The sequence below is a fragment of the Pleuronectes platessa genome, chromosome 23, assembly GCF_947347685.1.
Source record: "Pleuronectes platessa chromosome 23, fPlePla1.1, whole genome shotgun sequence".
Taxonomy (NCBI): Eukaryota; Metazoa; Chordata; class Actinopteri; order Pleuronectiformes; family Pleuronectidae; genus Pleuronectes; species Pleuronectes platessa.
Genome location: NC_070648.1, coordinates 4,897,383 through 4,914,343, shown reverse-complemented (window position 1 = coordinate 4,914,343; position 16,961 = coordinate 4,897,383). Strand labels below are relative to the sequence as shown.

At 44.7% G+C, this 16,961-nt stretch overlaps 1 protein-coding gene across 1 annotated transcript in view; it reads left to right on the top strand.

Moving 5' to 3' along the window:
• arap2 (ArfGAP with RhoGAP domain, ankyrin repeat and PH domain 2) overlaps nt 1-16,961 on the top strand; it is a gene marked incomplete in the record, with an annotated part of 88,611 nt that overhangs the window by 13,447 nt on the left and 58,203 nt on the right. The window contains 2 exon segments of the mRNA XM_053416125.1: nt 7,103-7,223; nt 15,201-15,394. Coding sequence (XP_053272100.1) covers nt 7,103-7,223; nt 15,201-15,394 — 315 coding nt within the window.

Below are 16,961 nucleotides of genomic sequence, written 5' to 3'. Positions count from 1 at the left end.
GCTCCTCCTCCAGACTGGACCCAGTGACTGGTTGCACTGGAACCATCTCAGGCTCTTCTCTCTGCTGTTATATGAGCAGTTTAGTTAATGGAAAATGTATGTCAAACTAAAGCCTTCTTCATTAGCTGTGATTATTCAGCCGGCCGTCATCTGCATCGCCCTCTTATTCCAACTCAACAAAAGACTATATATAAAGATGGACGATGTGTCTCATCTTCTTCCAACTCTATAGAAATGAGGCCAAAATACACCTGGAGCCCGTAGTGATGATGCCGTGGTATCGATAATACGCTTCATCATTAAAAACTAATTACCACCAAACTTAGTAGAATAATGAACACTTGGACAAAGATCGGTGTGATGAGAACTACCTTATATTACTGAAAGTATTTGAGAAGAATTCTTTTTAAAGTGTACTTTGTTCCATCCACTAACATGGAGGAGGAAAAGAATGTTGGAGCAGCTTCACAAACAAAAAGCCTGACTGGAATCACAAATTGCTTTTTGGCTTCTTCAGTAGAACATTTTTGGGAAATTGCTTCCAAGAATGTATTTCAAGCTTTAGGCCAAAATCTGTTCCGACATGCATATTATTATTAAATGTAAAAAAAAAGAAAACGGGCTGATATCAGCACGGTCTGATCGGTTTATGATGTTTATCGTCTCTTCTTGACTCGCACATGAAAACCAAAAAACTCCTCCCGAGTCAAAACGTTCCCATGCCTGATCTCTTTCTCCAACTTTCAACACCCCCCCCCCCCCCCACACACAAAAAAAGCCCTCCCTTCCAGTTGGAAATCCGGTGGGATCCGTCAGCCCATGACAGAACTAATCGCACTTAATCACCGTCGCAGCTTGAAGGTTTCTGGCCGCTGTGATGTCATCACCGGCGGTGGCGTGGGAGAGTAGCGAGATCCTCGGTCTCACTTCTCCCTCTCCGGCGTTTCCGTCCAATCCACCGATCACACCCCCTCTTGCCGGATTTCGTCGACAAGAGGGGGATTGAGTCTTGGAAGGGGGGGGGGGACAGGGATGGCGTCTCCAGGGTCCTGCTGTGGTGTCGTTTGTGTCTCTGTGTGTGTGTGTGTGTGTGTGTGTGTGTGTGTTTGAGAAAAACAGTCCAAAGTCTGGCTTTAGGGCGGTGAGAGGAGGAAGTGAGGAGGATGGCTGCGAGGGATGAAGGGATGAGAGGACCGGGGGGGTGAGGCTGGAGAGGAGGCCAGAGGGGAGATGAGGTTTTTTTTAGGATTGGGGATCAGTGCGAGTGTGTCAGTCGGGCTGATTGTGTGTCTATCTGACGCCACAAAGCTCTCTCTCTCTCGCCAAAGCCCGAAAGCCCCTCTGCTCACTCCCTTCTGTGTCTTCCCCAGACGCCGGCGTTTTCTGTAACAACCCAAAACTGTGTCTGTGTTATTTTTTCTTTCTGGTTTCTGTTATTTATGCCTGCTTTCAATTCCATCACCTGATCTGCAATGCCTTCAGGAGAAATCTGGAGCATGTACTAGTACTGGAATGTACTAGCCATAGAATTGTTCTTACTTTATCTCATGGTTTGGTACTTTTCCAGATATTCATATCCTGCTCACATTTAATATGTATGAGGTCTAATCATTAGGTGATTTAAAAAAATATATATAATAAACTAAATAGCTCTTATCCCCCTTAAAGCTGCACTAATATTAATATTGGAGCAAGACAGATATGGATTTTTGCAGGCTGATGCAGACATTGGCTAGTAACAACTATATATGTATATATATATATATATCGGTCAATATACATACGAATAAATCAACAGTAACTCCTAAGATGCCGTTATCAAACCCTTATGACAAAGAACTGTAAGAGAGGCTTCATATTTTATATTTAACCCTACATTTCATAGCTATAAATAATAACAAAATACAAATACAACTAAATATATAGAACTTCAGATAATACATGATGAAAAGGCAAAGATAAATCTTCTCTGCATCATTTAATATATAAAATATAACATTCCCTCAGCAGTACAGTTTGCCTCATATCTACTGAGCGCTTCAGCTTCACTCGGCTCATTGTTTGGTTTTTCCTCCCGGCCACTTCCCCGGTTAGATTCCCTCTGACAGCTCTCATCAGCCCAGCCCCGGCAGACCACTGAGTGCTGCTGTACTCACACAAACAGCAGGTGGACTGAGTTACTGACTTTCTGCTGAATATGGTTGTAAATCCAGCAGCTGCAGAGCCACATATTTCCTTCAGGAGGAGAAAAATCAGACTTGGAATCATCGTCAGGGCGTAAAACACGACTTCAAATTAATGTTGGCGTTGCTCCTGATCAGATGCATGTGTATAAAAGCTACTTTATTATGTGGCAATGTTTCATTTGGGTGTTTCCAGCTTGTTGCTCTCCCTCATAATGGAAAACAAATGTAGTGGTTGCAGTTCTAAATGAGATTTGTCTAATAATGAGGGTCTTGCTTGTTAATAATTGCTTGCAAGTTACTATTTTAACGATTTGTCTTGTGATGAATGTCTATAATATGAAATACAAGTGTAGCTATCGTGAAATTGGATATTACAACGGTGACTCAGCCTATTACAAGTGGAATAATTGCAAGATCTGTGTATTTGCAGTATTTTGAGCTGGAAGTATGACATTTTGGGAAACAGCGATATCCGCAAATGATGAAGAATCCTATTTTAGGTTCTGAGGTCGGCTTCCATGATGTTTTCAGAGGATCAGCAATGTGCTGAGTGAGCACAACTATGACTCATCAAAAAACAGCTTCCACAGAACAAGTCAGCAACCATTTTTTGGCAGTTTCTGACATCATTTTTGAAATATTGCAGTGTTCCAGCGAGGAGCTGTTGGAGGGGGGAGCTGCTGGCGTTGGGGCTGCACACCTCCAGCTGCCTCCCTCCTCTCACTGCTATCACCACCCTCTTCTTCGTGTGCAGCTTCCTATCGAACCCTCACAGATGCAGTTTGTCTCATTTCTTCACTGAATCAGTCGTTTCTCTTGAAGCTGCCTCTGGATTCCTGTTCGCTGTTGCCACCAGCAACTACAGGTGACACAGAAACGCTACTGCTCTCAATTATTCAATCCCAGAACAATAGAATAACAATGAGACTGTGATAGATATATATACAAGCCATGCATGACCACACACCATTGATATAATAATTGTTTTAGACCTTTGCAATGGAACAAATTGGTCTATTAACACAAATTTGAAATAATAATGTCAAAACTCTACAATCTACTAGATTCACAACTGGCTTAACTAACCAACTAACTAACCCCTCACCCTTATAACTCACTTGGACTTACCCTTTAGACTTGTACTTGCTCTGAACTGCACCATCTTCTAAATGTCCACCATGACTCACCAGTCAGACAATGAAGCGGCTGCGTTACTGCTCACAAGCGTTTTGCAGCAGATAACTGCAGTACCCGGCTTTGACCAGCTGGTGTCCTCATGCCTCCATTGAAAACCCGATTCCAGTAGGGAGCTGCCAGAACCTGAACTCCCTCCGCCCTGCTTCCCCCCCCCCCCCCCCCTCCCCTACATCACTGTACACTTTAGCTGCACCGCTCTGCCGTTAATTGTTTCCTGAAGAAGTTTACTGGTTTTGTTCTTTTTCGGAAAGAATGGAGACGTTGTGTTATTCACACAGGATAGAGCCCCCCCCCCCCCCCCCCCAAAAAAAAAATATCAAAAAATAAAACAACCCTGGGTTTCTGACTAACGTTGGGAGGTTGAAAATGAGAGGTAGCGATACGGGAGCAGCTAAGAGTGAGAGGACGTGGGAGTGAGCGTGGGAGGAGGAGTCGGGAGGAAATGAGTGTGGAGGAGATCTTTGGCAGGGGGAGGTGAGTCAGGTGTGTCTGTTATTGGAGAAAGAGAGATAGTTAGACTTCATTGCCTCCTTTGCAGTCCGTCCTCTCGGGATAAGTCTATAAACATACAATGCGTGTGTGTACGTGTGCGTGTGTGTGTTTGTTTGTGTGTGTGTGTGTGTGTGTGGGCGGCTGCAGTACACGTTGTTGTGTCTGACTCCACGCTGACTGCTTCCTTTCATCGTCAGGAGTATTTACAGATGCACGTCTCACAATTAAAACATGACCCCAAAACTAGAATTTAAAACAATTAATTACCGTTAACCCATACTGGGGTTGTAATTATCCGCACGCAGCCGCCATGCTACACACAGACACACACACCCACCCACACACATTTAGTTTCTCCTCTCTCCTCACCTTCCCTCAACTTCCGTCTAAATTTAGCGAGAGAGAACGAGGGGGAGATATTACTGTGAAACTCCTGGGGAGAAGCAAAGCGCCCGGCTGCCTGTCAGTAATTAGGTTGAGCCACTTCTTGCCATTGTTAACATCCTGCTTTAATATGAGAAGGACCCCTCCCTGACCCTTCTCAGGCGTCTCCATTCCTCCGCGAGGTCTCTCTCTTTCCCACACGCCTCCCTCCTCTCCCTCATCTGCATCTCTCTCTCTCTGCTCCTCATTATGGATTTGGATTTATGTTTTTTCCTTTTTTTCCTTCTTTCCTCCTCCTCTTCGACTTTATCCGTTTTCCCTTTTGTGCCGGATCTCTTCACGCCGCTTCCATTCTCCTCTCTCTCTCTCTGCCCTCTCCTTGGCCTTTCACACAGACCTAATTTCATTTTTTTTCGTCATTTCACGCTCTCTCCCTCCCTCCATCTATCCCTCCATCCATCCGTCCATCCATGCATCCATCCATCCATCCCCTTCACCCCTGCTCTCTCTGACAGTGCTGCCTGCCATATTTTTTGGCAGCATGGTCTCTAGAAATGAGCTTTTGCGAAGGGCAAGGTCACGAGCTTAATTAACAAAGGAGAGAGAGGAGTCAGGAGTTCACTCGTGCTTTTTTTTCTTTTCTTCTTCTTCTCTCTCCATTCGTCCGTCCTTTGCTTTGGCGATAGAGTGAACCACAGGAAGATGGACGACGTGACATCTCCCCAACGGGGAAACCAAAGCGTCTTGATCACGATGTCGGTGGCTGTGCTGCACAATAGCTCATAACTCCTCCCTCCTCCATGTTAGTGAATAGAACATGGGCCAAACTAAAAAGTCAAAGCGTCGAATACATTGTTCTCAGAGGGTTTGAGCTATTTCTTATCACAAGTGTTAATATTTCTGATTATTTTCGGTTTTAATTGGTTGTTTGATTCTATAAAACAGGGTGAAACATCATGATTGACAGCTGAGACAGTCTTGATGGGATCTCGTTACAGCTTTAATCTCTTTTTAAAGTTTAAATTTGTCATAAGGGATCTGAGGTTCTGGTCGGGATAGTGCGCAATGGTAGGAAGTTGAGACGCGTCATCCATCTTTATGTTCAGTCCATGGAGCAAACCTACAGTATCGTCGGTGGTCATCAACACAAGCCTTCATATCGTCCACAGGGCTGCAGAGAATCAAAATGCTGGTCGAGCCCCGACGAGGAGCAGCCGAGGCAAAAAAGAGACGCGTCGGTTTTTTTAACACTTTGAATGATAATGACATTATCGACATGAATAATGCAATGTCTGCTACGACGCTCTTTCCCCCCCCTCTCTCTCTTTTCTTTAGTATAACCCAGTGATTCTCACGTCTCTGCAGAGCCGTAATGTGCTGTCCCCACTCCCTCTGCTGCGAGAGCTTTATAATCTCCGATGTTCTTGGCTTCTTCCAACTTCTTTAAAGGCGTCTCTCTCTCTCTGTTAGATTTGCCACGTCACGTTTTGAATACTGATCCGACGGCAGCTCCGTTCTCTCCCGGCCTCTGTTAGAAGTGATAATGTTGAGGTTTGATTTGTCTTCTTTCTGCCCTTTCTCTCTCTTTCTCTCTCTCTCTTTCTCCACATTGACAATGACCCAGTACTTTAATTGCCATTGTCAAGGGAGGCAGTAAAGAGGGTCATGAAGCCTCCAGTGCAACATCCTCCTTATTTGGATGCCTCCGCTCGGGCTGCTGGGGGAAAACATGGGGGTGATGAGACGATACACACACAAACAAACAGAAAATTCCCACTCAACCCAACAAACACTTCCTGTGCGTTACCCCAATCCCCACTACAGCGTACACGTCTCTTTTGAAACAATTGGGAAGTTTGTTTTTTCGGCTCGTAGATTTGTTTCATGATGACGCCCCAAGTGACGGTGTATTGTGGGCTCCATCATATGAGGTTTATATTTTGAACTTTTACCTTTTTAAGGGTCGTCAGTCCATCCTTTCTTTTCTTGTGAACAAATAATCTCAAGAATGCCTTCAGGGAATTTCCTCCATTTCTCTACAAACATTCAATTGGACTAATTTGATCTTGGAGGTCAAAGGTCAAGGTCGCTGTGACATCACCTACCACATTTCTGTGAACAGGATATCTCAAAAAACGTCTTTAGGGAGCATCTGAACATTTTATACCAAGGTTTACTTGGACTCACTTTGGAAGAATCTGTTGGTCAAAGGTCAAGGTCACTTGGATTTTTACCACACATGTTTTTGGTTGTGTGAATACAACACAACAATGTGAGGAAATATCTTGGAATATAGTTCACATTCAGTTTGACTTAAGGATAATCTGATGAGTCACTGGGACCTCATGTTGAGACACCTCATGATGAGACACCCATAGGGACAAAGATTATCTTGGACTCAACGATGACCTGATTAGAATTCCAGTTTACATTAATGTATCAATAGAAGTGTGTGTTTGTTGTCCGTTTGTGTTCCTGCAGCAGTTTCTTGATTCAGATGTTTTTTTCGTCCAAAAGAGCTCTGAGCCATTTGTCAGAGTTATTGTTTGAAAGGGAACAGGGAAGCTATTTCTGCGGCTGAATCTGACGGCGTATTGATGGGTTATGGCTCTCGTCTGAGGATGTGTGTCAGCGGCGTTTCAAATTGAAAGCGATCGTATAGCCGACGGTGATACAACTCCGAATTACACGACTATTGACGCAAGCCGTTTGCTGGGAAAACGGTAATTGCGGCTCTACAGATGCAGACAATGGGAATAAGCAACAATTCAATAACATTATTAGCACAAATCTGTGTTTGTCGTGTCTCTGATCTATCCTCGTGTGTGTTTGTCTGTTTTCAGGAGATGTACTCCAAAGGGATGATCCTGGCCAGTGCCATCAGACAGATCCGAGGACTGGGCGACAATAAGTTTGAGGTCGTCACCGCCCTTCGGACCTTCACGTTCAGGGCGGAGAGAGAAGGTACACCCAGTGCATCCTTTCTGTTTTTTTCCTGTCCTCTATTTTTCACTCATCTATCAGCTACTTTCTCTGCTTGTCAGTCTGACTCTCTGATTCCCTGTCTGGCCTTGTTTTTCTCTTCTCTCGTTCCCCCGCCTCTCCCTGTTCATTCCCTCTCCGCCTCTTCCTCTCTGTTTGTCTCACTCGTTCTTAATTCTCTCTCTCTCTCTCTCTCTCTAAATGCCTCTCTGGTAATCGTCTTTACTCACCTCTTCTCTCTTTCTTGTGTCTCTTTCTTCACACGCTTATCTCTTTCCCTGCTACTCTCCCCGCAAGAAGGATGTCAGTTTAATTGGTCAATTTACAACTTTTCTCAAACTAGTATCTCTTTTATAATTACAAAATACTGTATTTTGAGAAAATATGTCAATCTCATTAATTAGTTTTAAGTGTGGAGGTGTAGCGGGAGATGACAAGCCTGTCATTTACTGGCTTTCTTTCCAAGAAAAGATTAATATCACTCTTTAATCTCTGACTTATTGAAATGATTGACTTGCTGGAAGTTATCAAAATCCAAATCTACTGCTTAATAATGAATATTTTTTGTGTGTTGTGTATGTATGTCTTATTATAACTATTGTCATGCGATGGAGGCTAGACGTTTAGCCTAGCTTAAACATGGAGGAAGACTGGGCTAGCACTGTCTAAAGTTGAAAGCTAAAACCACAAACTGTCAATTTACATTTACGGTTCACGCTTGTTGTTTGGTTTTTAACTTTCAACATTGCTGATGAAGCTGTCTTTATGCTAAGCTAGGCTATAACCACCCTGACTCAAGCTTTGTTCTTAACACACACACCTAAGATAGATTTAAATTTTTTCTGACGTGAAGCCAAATAATCTTGACGGCCCCTAGTGGTTGGCTAGAGTAATGGCCTCACCTCCACCTTAGAAGCTATAATAACGGGATAACAAGTCGTTACTGAAGGCGCAACATCACCATCATTACTGCACAGACTCTGGCCTGAAATGGTGACAGAGAAATGGCGGCACACATGACCTAGATAGTTTAATGATGTTATGTCCCTGCTTGAACTCGGGTTATCAAATTAATCTTAAAGGTCAGAACAAATGAACAAAATCTCAGCTCCCTAAGGACCTGTCCTTTAGTCTCCTTCCTCTCCTCATCCCTCCATCAGACGAAACGGAGCGAGAGTTGTCTTTGCTCATCGTCTTCCAGCGAGGAGCTCGGCCTGTGTCGGCCTTAATGAGAGGGGAAAGGGCGATGCTCTCAACTCCTTACCTCCTGCCTGCTTGATGGCAGCCTATTAGGAGGCTGAGATCAAACTGCTCATTTACTAAGCGAGGGTCATTTTCCGGGGTCAGCTACTGGCCGCCCCCTTTGAGTCATGTGAAGAAGTGACATCGGAGGAAAATTGAGTTTTGCATGATTATTGTTCCTTCGACTCATCGTGTGGGTTGAGTGTGAATATCTGAGAATAGATTGAACTCGAAGATCTTTTATCGACCGGATCATTGAGACCTCAACGGGAGTTATTGAGATATTGACATCTGCCGCGCTCGGAATAGAATCATCAATATTTGGCCTTTGCATCACATTGAACTTCGGCTTATTGGTCTCGATAAATCAGCCGCTCGTGTAGTCGTCAGTGCTCGGTTGGACATCGCTCTGTTACTAAAGCTTATTAACAGACTTGTGATGTAATCCTTTAGAATTCAATGTCCTGGAAGCAGGTCTTAAAATGCTTATTGGTGCAATATCATAAGCAGACAAATACAATACATATGTTTGATTGTTCTTGGTCAAGAGCCGGAGCTCCTCCTCCGAGGAAGCTCGGTGTAAACACAGTGTAAAGATCAGAAGCCCTTTGATTTTGCCGCTCAATGGCTTTCATGCGTAATTAATGTAATGAAGAAGCCTGCCTTCTAAATTATGTATCGGAATGCTGCAGTTATTCGCTACAATTGGAAACACAAAGAAAGGTGCGAGTAATCAGCCGTGCCCCAGAAACAGTGTTGGTAAAATAATACTTTTCTTAACCAAATATTCCTCTAGTTTCAAAATGAATATCTGTATCTCTTTATTAATACACTTTATCCTGCTGAAAAGGGATGTTTGATCACGTCTACTTCATAAAAAAGTTATTATAGCTAGCAACCATTCAAACTTTTCTTCATTTATCATCAGCGCTTTAACCTTCCTCCTGATCCCCGACGATTCAGTGCAGCAGCGTATCGATGACTGCCTGATTCCTCCTTTTTTCTTCGTCTTGGTCCATTTATGAGTCGCGGATCCTCAGCGGTGTCATTCATCACTCTGTCCGCTCCTCGATCGCCACATGTCACCCTCAGCCATCTTGACAAGGCACTGGGAGGACCGTCTGATTTGGCGGTGGCCTCCGACCGCCCGGGATCGGCGGGGAGCCTCTCTTCTTGGAGGTGGCTGCCGCCGTCAGAATGAAGGGGGGCCCGGGAACGGGAAAGAGAGGAGAGATAGAAAGGAGGAGAAAAGTTGGCCTCATCACCTCATGCATCTTTAAACAGGCCCACTTGCCTCGTGGCGGAGAGTCATCAATCTTGGGGGGGGAAACACATGAGAGAGGAGGAGACATGAGGAGACAGGGAGAGGAGAAGGAGTAGGTTAGTGAAGTGGAGTTAAGGAGCCACAGGGCTGATGCAGGGCTGATGCAGTAGCGGTGGGTGTTTGTGATGGGTCGGCTGGTCAGGAGAGTGGGAGAGCGCTAAAGGGCGTCCGGGGAGGTTTGGCGAGGGGGGGGGGGGGCAGAAACAACACGGGAAGAGGGGGATTAAGGCGAGGGAAGAACGGGAATGACGGAGCGAGACGGGCAGACACGCGAGCTCGGTGTGAAAAAGCAACCGAGAGGTAAAGGCAGAGAGACGGCAGGGAGAGATGAAAAGGGCAGAGTGAAGATGGAGAGGGAGGGGGGGAGGCGGAGGAGGGAGAAGTGAGTGAATAATTGAAGGCCACCGGAGAGAGTGTGCACACAGCTGTCGGCCGATTCTCCACTCGGTCCGCAGGTGGCCTCTTCCCTCAGGTACTGTCAGAGAGAGAGAGGGGAGAGATGGAAGGAGGACGGAAGAAGAGAGGCGAGGAAGGGAGGGATGAGGTGAGGACTGGCTGGGGGGGGAGGAGAAGAAAGCGAGAGGCAAGGGGAGTTTGGCAGGAGGAGAGTGATTGAAAATGGTCAGGACAAGGAGAGGGAGTGTTGGTGAGGTGAGGGATGCAGATATACACACGACAAGAGAGAAGATGAGATTTATTGTCTCTGTGTGTGTTTTTGTGTGTTTTTGTGTGTGTGTGTGTGGGGGGGGATGTTGATCATTTGTATTCCGATGCTTTTGCACTCGCTTTTTCCGAAAGCCCGCTCGGAACACATGTCGGGTTTGTTTGAGATGACAGGAAACAGTTTTTCGAGAAAGAAGCGGTAAGGAAGGGAAAACAAAATGGTTGGGAACAGGCCAGAATGAAAATTGCTGACAGAAATATAAAGTCAGGAGGACACAGAGTGGGAGGAAAGTTGTATAAACTGCAGAACACATTTCACTTGGCATCTTTTCCCATTTTTGGGCGTGATGCAGTCTTGTTTAAATATACATTAATGGGTTGTTTTGGCCACTTGGGGGCAGCAAAACAAGCTGTTAGCTCAACATCGACACAGTGGGACCTTATAAAGTTGTTGACATGTTAGCAAACACTAAACTTCATTTCATCTTAGATTATTTTTGCTTATTTACCTGCAGTCGGGTCACTTTTTGGGACACATTTTACAACCAAATAGTAATTTCTTTATATTATTTATATGTAAATATGGACTTACACCTCTGGCCGTGATTACAGCCTGTTTTTCTCTTGGGTGACAAAGTTTCCCACTGTCCAGTCTCTCCTGAGATGTTTGTTGGGCTCTGGCCGTCCCCCTCATGGACATTCACAGAATTGTCCCTAAGCCACTCCTGCCTTGTCTTGACTTTGTCCTTGGGCTGACTGTCCTGATGGATGGCGAACCAGTCAACTGTCCTTATCGCTCTGGACCAGGTTTCCCCCCACTGGTATTTCAGGACTTTGCTCCATTCAGCTTTAACCCTGACCAGTCTGCCCTCCCCTGATGCTGAAACAGTCCACAGGGTAAAAGCTGTGGGGAGACGGGAGTGGACAGGTGGTGAGCGATACCAGCTCCCTGTAGACATGACACTTAGAATGATGACCAATCTGTTTTTTATCAGACCAGAGAGTCATGGTTCTCGGTCTGGGAGTCGTTCAAGGTGCTTTCCATGTGTCAGTCACTGAGGTGAGACTTCTCTCTGGACACTCCTGCCGTAAAGCCCCCCCGTCTGTGGAGGGTTACTGGATCTATGGAGCTCAGCCAGAGTGAACCAAGGTTGAGTCCAACCGAGGTGTAGAAACATCTCAGTTAGAATCAAGAACTATGGTGTTATAGCAAACGATGTGCATTTTTAAATCAATGTGATATTTCAGCTTTTCCTTTTTATTCAAGAGGATCAAATTCATTTAATAAAGCATATAGCTGCATCATGATCGGATATTCAAAACTGAAGCTGTCAGGATACTTTCTAAATGCACTCTCAGCTCACACACTGTACACACAAGTGCTCATATCTGCGATAACCGTCTGATCCTGTTATCCCTGCCAACACTGTCGGCATTATGGCAAAATGACACGACAAACACATGTAGATTAAATATTGAAGGGCAATGTAAACATTTTACTCCATGCTCCGCTTGTGTGTTGGCACGAGACGATGGAAACGAAAGGGAAAACAGAGCAAACAGCCTCGGTCCCTCTGCTCTGCCTCATCATTTCACTTTTTATTCCTGTTGATGGAGACTGCGTGGGCGGCTTCTGAGATCTCTCCTGGTCGCTGAGTGGACCCGACTCTCATCTCATCCCCCCCCCCCCCCCCCGCCTCATCTCTCTTCATGTCCAGAGTGGAATGGTCGTTCAAATGCATGGCTGTACGTATAACTGTTAACAAGCGAGATGTGGCTGAGGATGTATATTCTTTTTATACGCCCGGCAGAGGTGAGGACGTGTTTGAACGCTGCATAGAAATAATTTTTGGCAAGCTCGCTGGATGTTTACATGCAAGCAACGAACATGCCCTCAAACACGCAGGCACATGAGTCAGATGCCCACATGCTAAGCACTTTATACGGGCACAGCACCATCTCCTTTCTCTGTCTCAAGTTTCTCTCGGTCCTCCCGCCTCCTCCCTCGCTCCAGCCTTCCCCTCCGCTCGCTAAGATGGACAGCTCGGGCGAGAGGGAGGGAGAGAGAGAGAGAGGGGAAGGAGGCCCTGAATAAATGAACAGGCAAATAAGTGAGCGCAGGACAGGTAATGGAACTCAGAAAGCAGGGTGGGAGCGGAACAGAAAAGCCCAGTGATGTAAAGAGCAGTCAATAATTGAGGAGGCGATTCATTATTCATGCGAGCTCTTTGTGAATTCATAAGAATTTGGACCGGGGGGGAGAACTCGACCAGGGCTCAGATTGGGACCATGGTATTTGGGAGTTTTTGGTTTTGGGAAGGGCGGGTGTTGTGTGTAGGGATGCAGTATGCATCCCTACACACATTGCAGGATGCAATGAGAGAAGAAAGTTTGCCTCAGGAGTAGAGATGATGGTGGACAAGTCTGCAAGAGGCTGCGTGGGGGGGGGTGGATTAAGGTCTATTTGATAACAATGTCAGGTTGACGGTGGATGGAAAGTGATTGACACGTCAGAGAGAGTCTTCTCTGCTCTGAAATGACCGGCTCAAAACGCGTAAAATCAATTTTTTTCTGAGAGAACAATAAAGAGAACAGAGGAGAGTCAGCTGTGACCCAGACAGACCCGAGGATTATTACAGAGGTCGGTCCAGACAGAGCCGAACCGAGCGATGACGCCAACGCTATAGAAGCGGCACCGCAAGCCTCCAATTAACAAGCAACTGTGGTCACAAAAGACGTGTCCTTTACACCCCCCCCCCCCCCCCCCCCCCCACCTCCAGCACTTCACAGATCCTATTGTAAAGTGAACAGAATTTGTGAAGTTTCCTGCTGCACAACACAATGATATTCAGTTCTTCATACTTGGCTTAAAAATTACTGGAGCAACTATTTAATAATGTTAAATCTATCCCCAAATATAGTATCAGAAACACTTGTATTTTAAACAGCACAAACTGTTTTAAGTATAGCGATGGATAGAAGAAGGAAACAGAGAAGTGATCACACAAAGTGAATAAGACATCAGATCCATTTGGAAGCGGTGACACGAGGCCCCGTGTTTGAAGATCGTTCAGAAACATCCTCCCTTCCTGTTCACAGCTCATCCCGAAATACACTTCCTGGAAGCGGCGGGTGCGTTGCCCCCCCCCCCCCCGTCTGACCACACGCCCGGTGCAGTGCTGTTCTGAGAGCGTCACATTGTCATGTTGTGTTTTTCACAACAGTGTCTGTCATCCTGTCAGAGAATTGCTTTTGGATGATGAGTCGATAGCAGCGCAGGGTTTTGAATTGATGTTCCTTTTCCAGAAACTTGATATTGTTTTTGTAAAAGTAAGAAAAGAACTGCTGCCTTTTCTCAGATCAGGTCCATCCCAGCTGATGGTTTACTTTTCATATCAGTGTACAGCCTTGTTTGATGTTCTTTCTGTTTCATATTGAACAGTTAGCACAGAGGCTGCTGCTGTGGACCTGTGATGTGTGTGTGTCTGTGTGTGTGTGTGTGTGTGTGTGTGTTTACAATCTTTTGGTATCTCTTGTGTTTCCACTTTGCTGGCTTTGATAGCCCGATGTCTTGGGCGGAGAGGGACTGGGGCTTTACAGCACAAGCTGATTCTTCTCCCCTTTTTTTTTTTTTGGTTCGTTTGAAAAGTTGTAGCTGTAGATGTGTGAGATGTCTTTTTTGAGTGAACATTGTTTGAAAAACCCAGTTTGGAATTTGATGCCTTGCACCACACATGAGCCGTTTAACTGGGCGGTGATCCTAGTGCACAAGGACTTTGAAGACATATGCAAAGTGCTGGTTAGGGGACAATTTAGCATCTGCAACTAAGTGAAGCTGATCAAACTTTCACTTGTTACATAGTGCTGTAGTGCCAATGCTCTGTATATGTAATGGCTGCAAAGATTGGTGCATGTACTAGATAAAAAACGATTTCAATAATCAATAAATACTTTTTTTTTGTGTGCAGAAACTGGAAATGTTTGCTGGACCCAGTTGATTTTCTTAAACTAATAAGAAACTTAATGCAAGTTGGTTTTTGAACTGTTCATTGGTTAAAGCATTAACTGGTCTTAACTTTGGTGTCTTGGTATAGGCGTTATTTACTATAAAGACAAAAACCAAAGAGATTAATCAATAATTTAAATGATTATTAGTTCTAGCTGTAGAGGCAAATAGCAGTTTGATCTTTTCTTTAATCAAAATAATAACAGTGGACTAGAACTATAATACATACATAATGCTGTTTTTTCCCCGTGTGCCCTTGAGGGCTAATTAGTTGCTGAGGGTGCAGAGCTTTTGCCTTGGGAATTTATTTGTAATAATTCACCTGTTGGGGAACATGTATGTCACCAGGTGCATTAAGACCCATTTGCAACAATCTCATTTTAAGTCTCCAGGAAATACAGAGGCCAATTTTTTTGTTTTTATATTCTACAAATTTCTAAATGCAAAATCTGACGAAATCAGTGTTCTACTATAATGTTATTTCAGATGTGAGTGTTTAACATGAAATCTGACACAGATTCTTAACACAGAGGAGCTGGCATGCCAACATTAGATGATGCCTCCTGGTGGTTGTTGAGCTGTAAGGTTACACTCTTCTCTTCTAGTCATCCACTTTAACACAATGCTGATTTCTTTCCCTCCTGCCTTCACTCACACTCATAAACCACATTCACCATCCACCTCTCTTCATTTTCTTCCCTCTCCCTCATTCCCGTGTCCACAGGGGAGCGCCAGGAGTGGATGGAAACTCTTCAGTCGGCCACGCAACCCCCCGCCTCCGGCTCCCAGAAGCCCCCCGACAGCCTCCTCCACCCCTCCTCCACAAACAAGCGAGGCCTGCTGGAGCTCCGCGGTTACAAAGGCAGAGTGCTGGTGTCCCTGGCGGGGAGTAAAGTCAGGCTCTGCAAAACAGAACAGGTACCTCCAACACCGCTGGGACTTCCTCTCTGCAGGATGACAGCTTCCTGTTTGAAACGGGGGAGATAATAATCACAGTGGTATTTGAAGCGAGACGAGGCGGCGACGGAGGGGTTCATGAAAGAGACGGAGATGTTCGTGAATGCGTAATGCGGAAAAGTAAATATAGGTGTAGCTGTGTGAAAATGCATCAGGGGTTTACCGAGTGACAATATGAGAGAAACCAGATGGTAACCAACTTATTCATGCAACTTTATTAACCAGATATGCAAGCGCCCACATAAAGGTCCAGAACATGTTGGAAGTATCAGTTTAATGAATATTTAGTTAGTCTGCAATACTCAATACTAGTTAAACTTCTTCACTGCAACATTTAAATGATAGATTTGGCTCTTTTACTTCCCTCTAGTGCATAATATAGTTTTAATATGTAAAAGTTCTTTAAATTCATCATTGTGACATCACAATACCGCACATTTGCATAATGCAAGTGACAAACAGTTGGTCTGACATGCCCCCTAACAAAGCCAGATAAGGAGTTTCCTACAAGATCTGTAAGTGTTTGACCGATCACAAGAGAGTGGACCAGCTGGCCAATCACAGCAGACTGGGCTTCCCAGGGAGATGGGGGCCTTAAAGAGACAGGAGCTGAAACCAGGTGTTTCAGACAGAGGCTGAAAAGAGGAGCTGCAGCAGTGGACAGGATGGGGAAAGTGGATATCAGTGTTTAATATACTTTTTTCTTACTGAACCCGAATGAGCTTAACCCGAAGCTAACAGGCGTTTCGTTTTCTGTTTCCAAACCCGACCTGAGCCTAATTACAGGCACTTAATGTGTAAAAATTCAAGGAACTGAACCCAAACTAAAAAACGTTTGGGTCTCGGCAGACACTCCCGTCCCTTAACAGCAAATATGTGGTGGGAAATAATAATTGCATTTAACGGTTCTTCGATATCTCTTACAGCAAATGTGCTCCAGACTTTTCCTGTTGTTGTGCCGCAGTAACTCTCTGCCTTGGTTTCCAGTTTAAATGTGTCTCATTGTGCCGAGATAACTTTGAGCATCTCCATTTAATTTCAAGCTATCTGGAGCCATAACATCCATCCTCACATGACAGACATGAGTGACAGGATGATGGCTTTTTGAAGTGTAGGTATATTAAAGGGAAGGGTTTCTTTTTTTATGCCGGAGATGGGTTGTAATAGCACAGGCGGTAATGTAATTATTTTTTTATTGTTTTTCCGAAAGTAGAGTCTCCTCTTTGTGTTCACTAATTCCTTTTGATTGACACCTCGGCAGTTATTACAATACCTGGGAAAAACTGCAAAGACGGAGATTGAAGTGAGAGGGAGAAAAGAGAGAGTTGCTCGGATTGTGTGTGTTTCCTCCTGATACTCACACAGCTTAAATATGAATATCTGTATATATATACACATGTGTATAGGACAACAATTGACAGTCATGGTGGTTGTGTTGTTGTACAGTTTAAATTTCAACACGATATCTCAAGAACGCCTTCAGAGAATTTCTTCAAATTCGGTACAGACGTTCACTTGGACTCGAGAA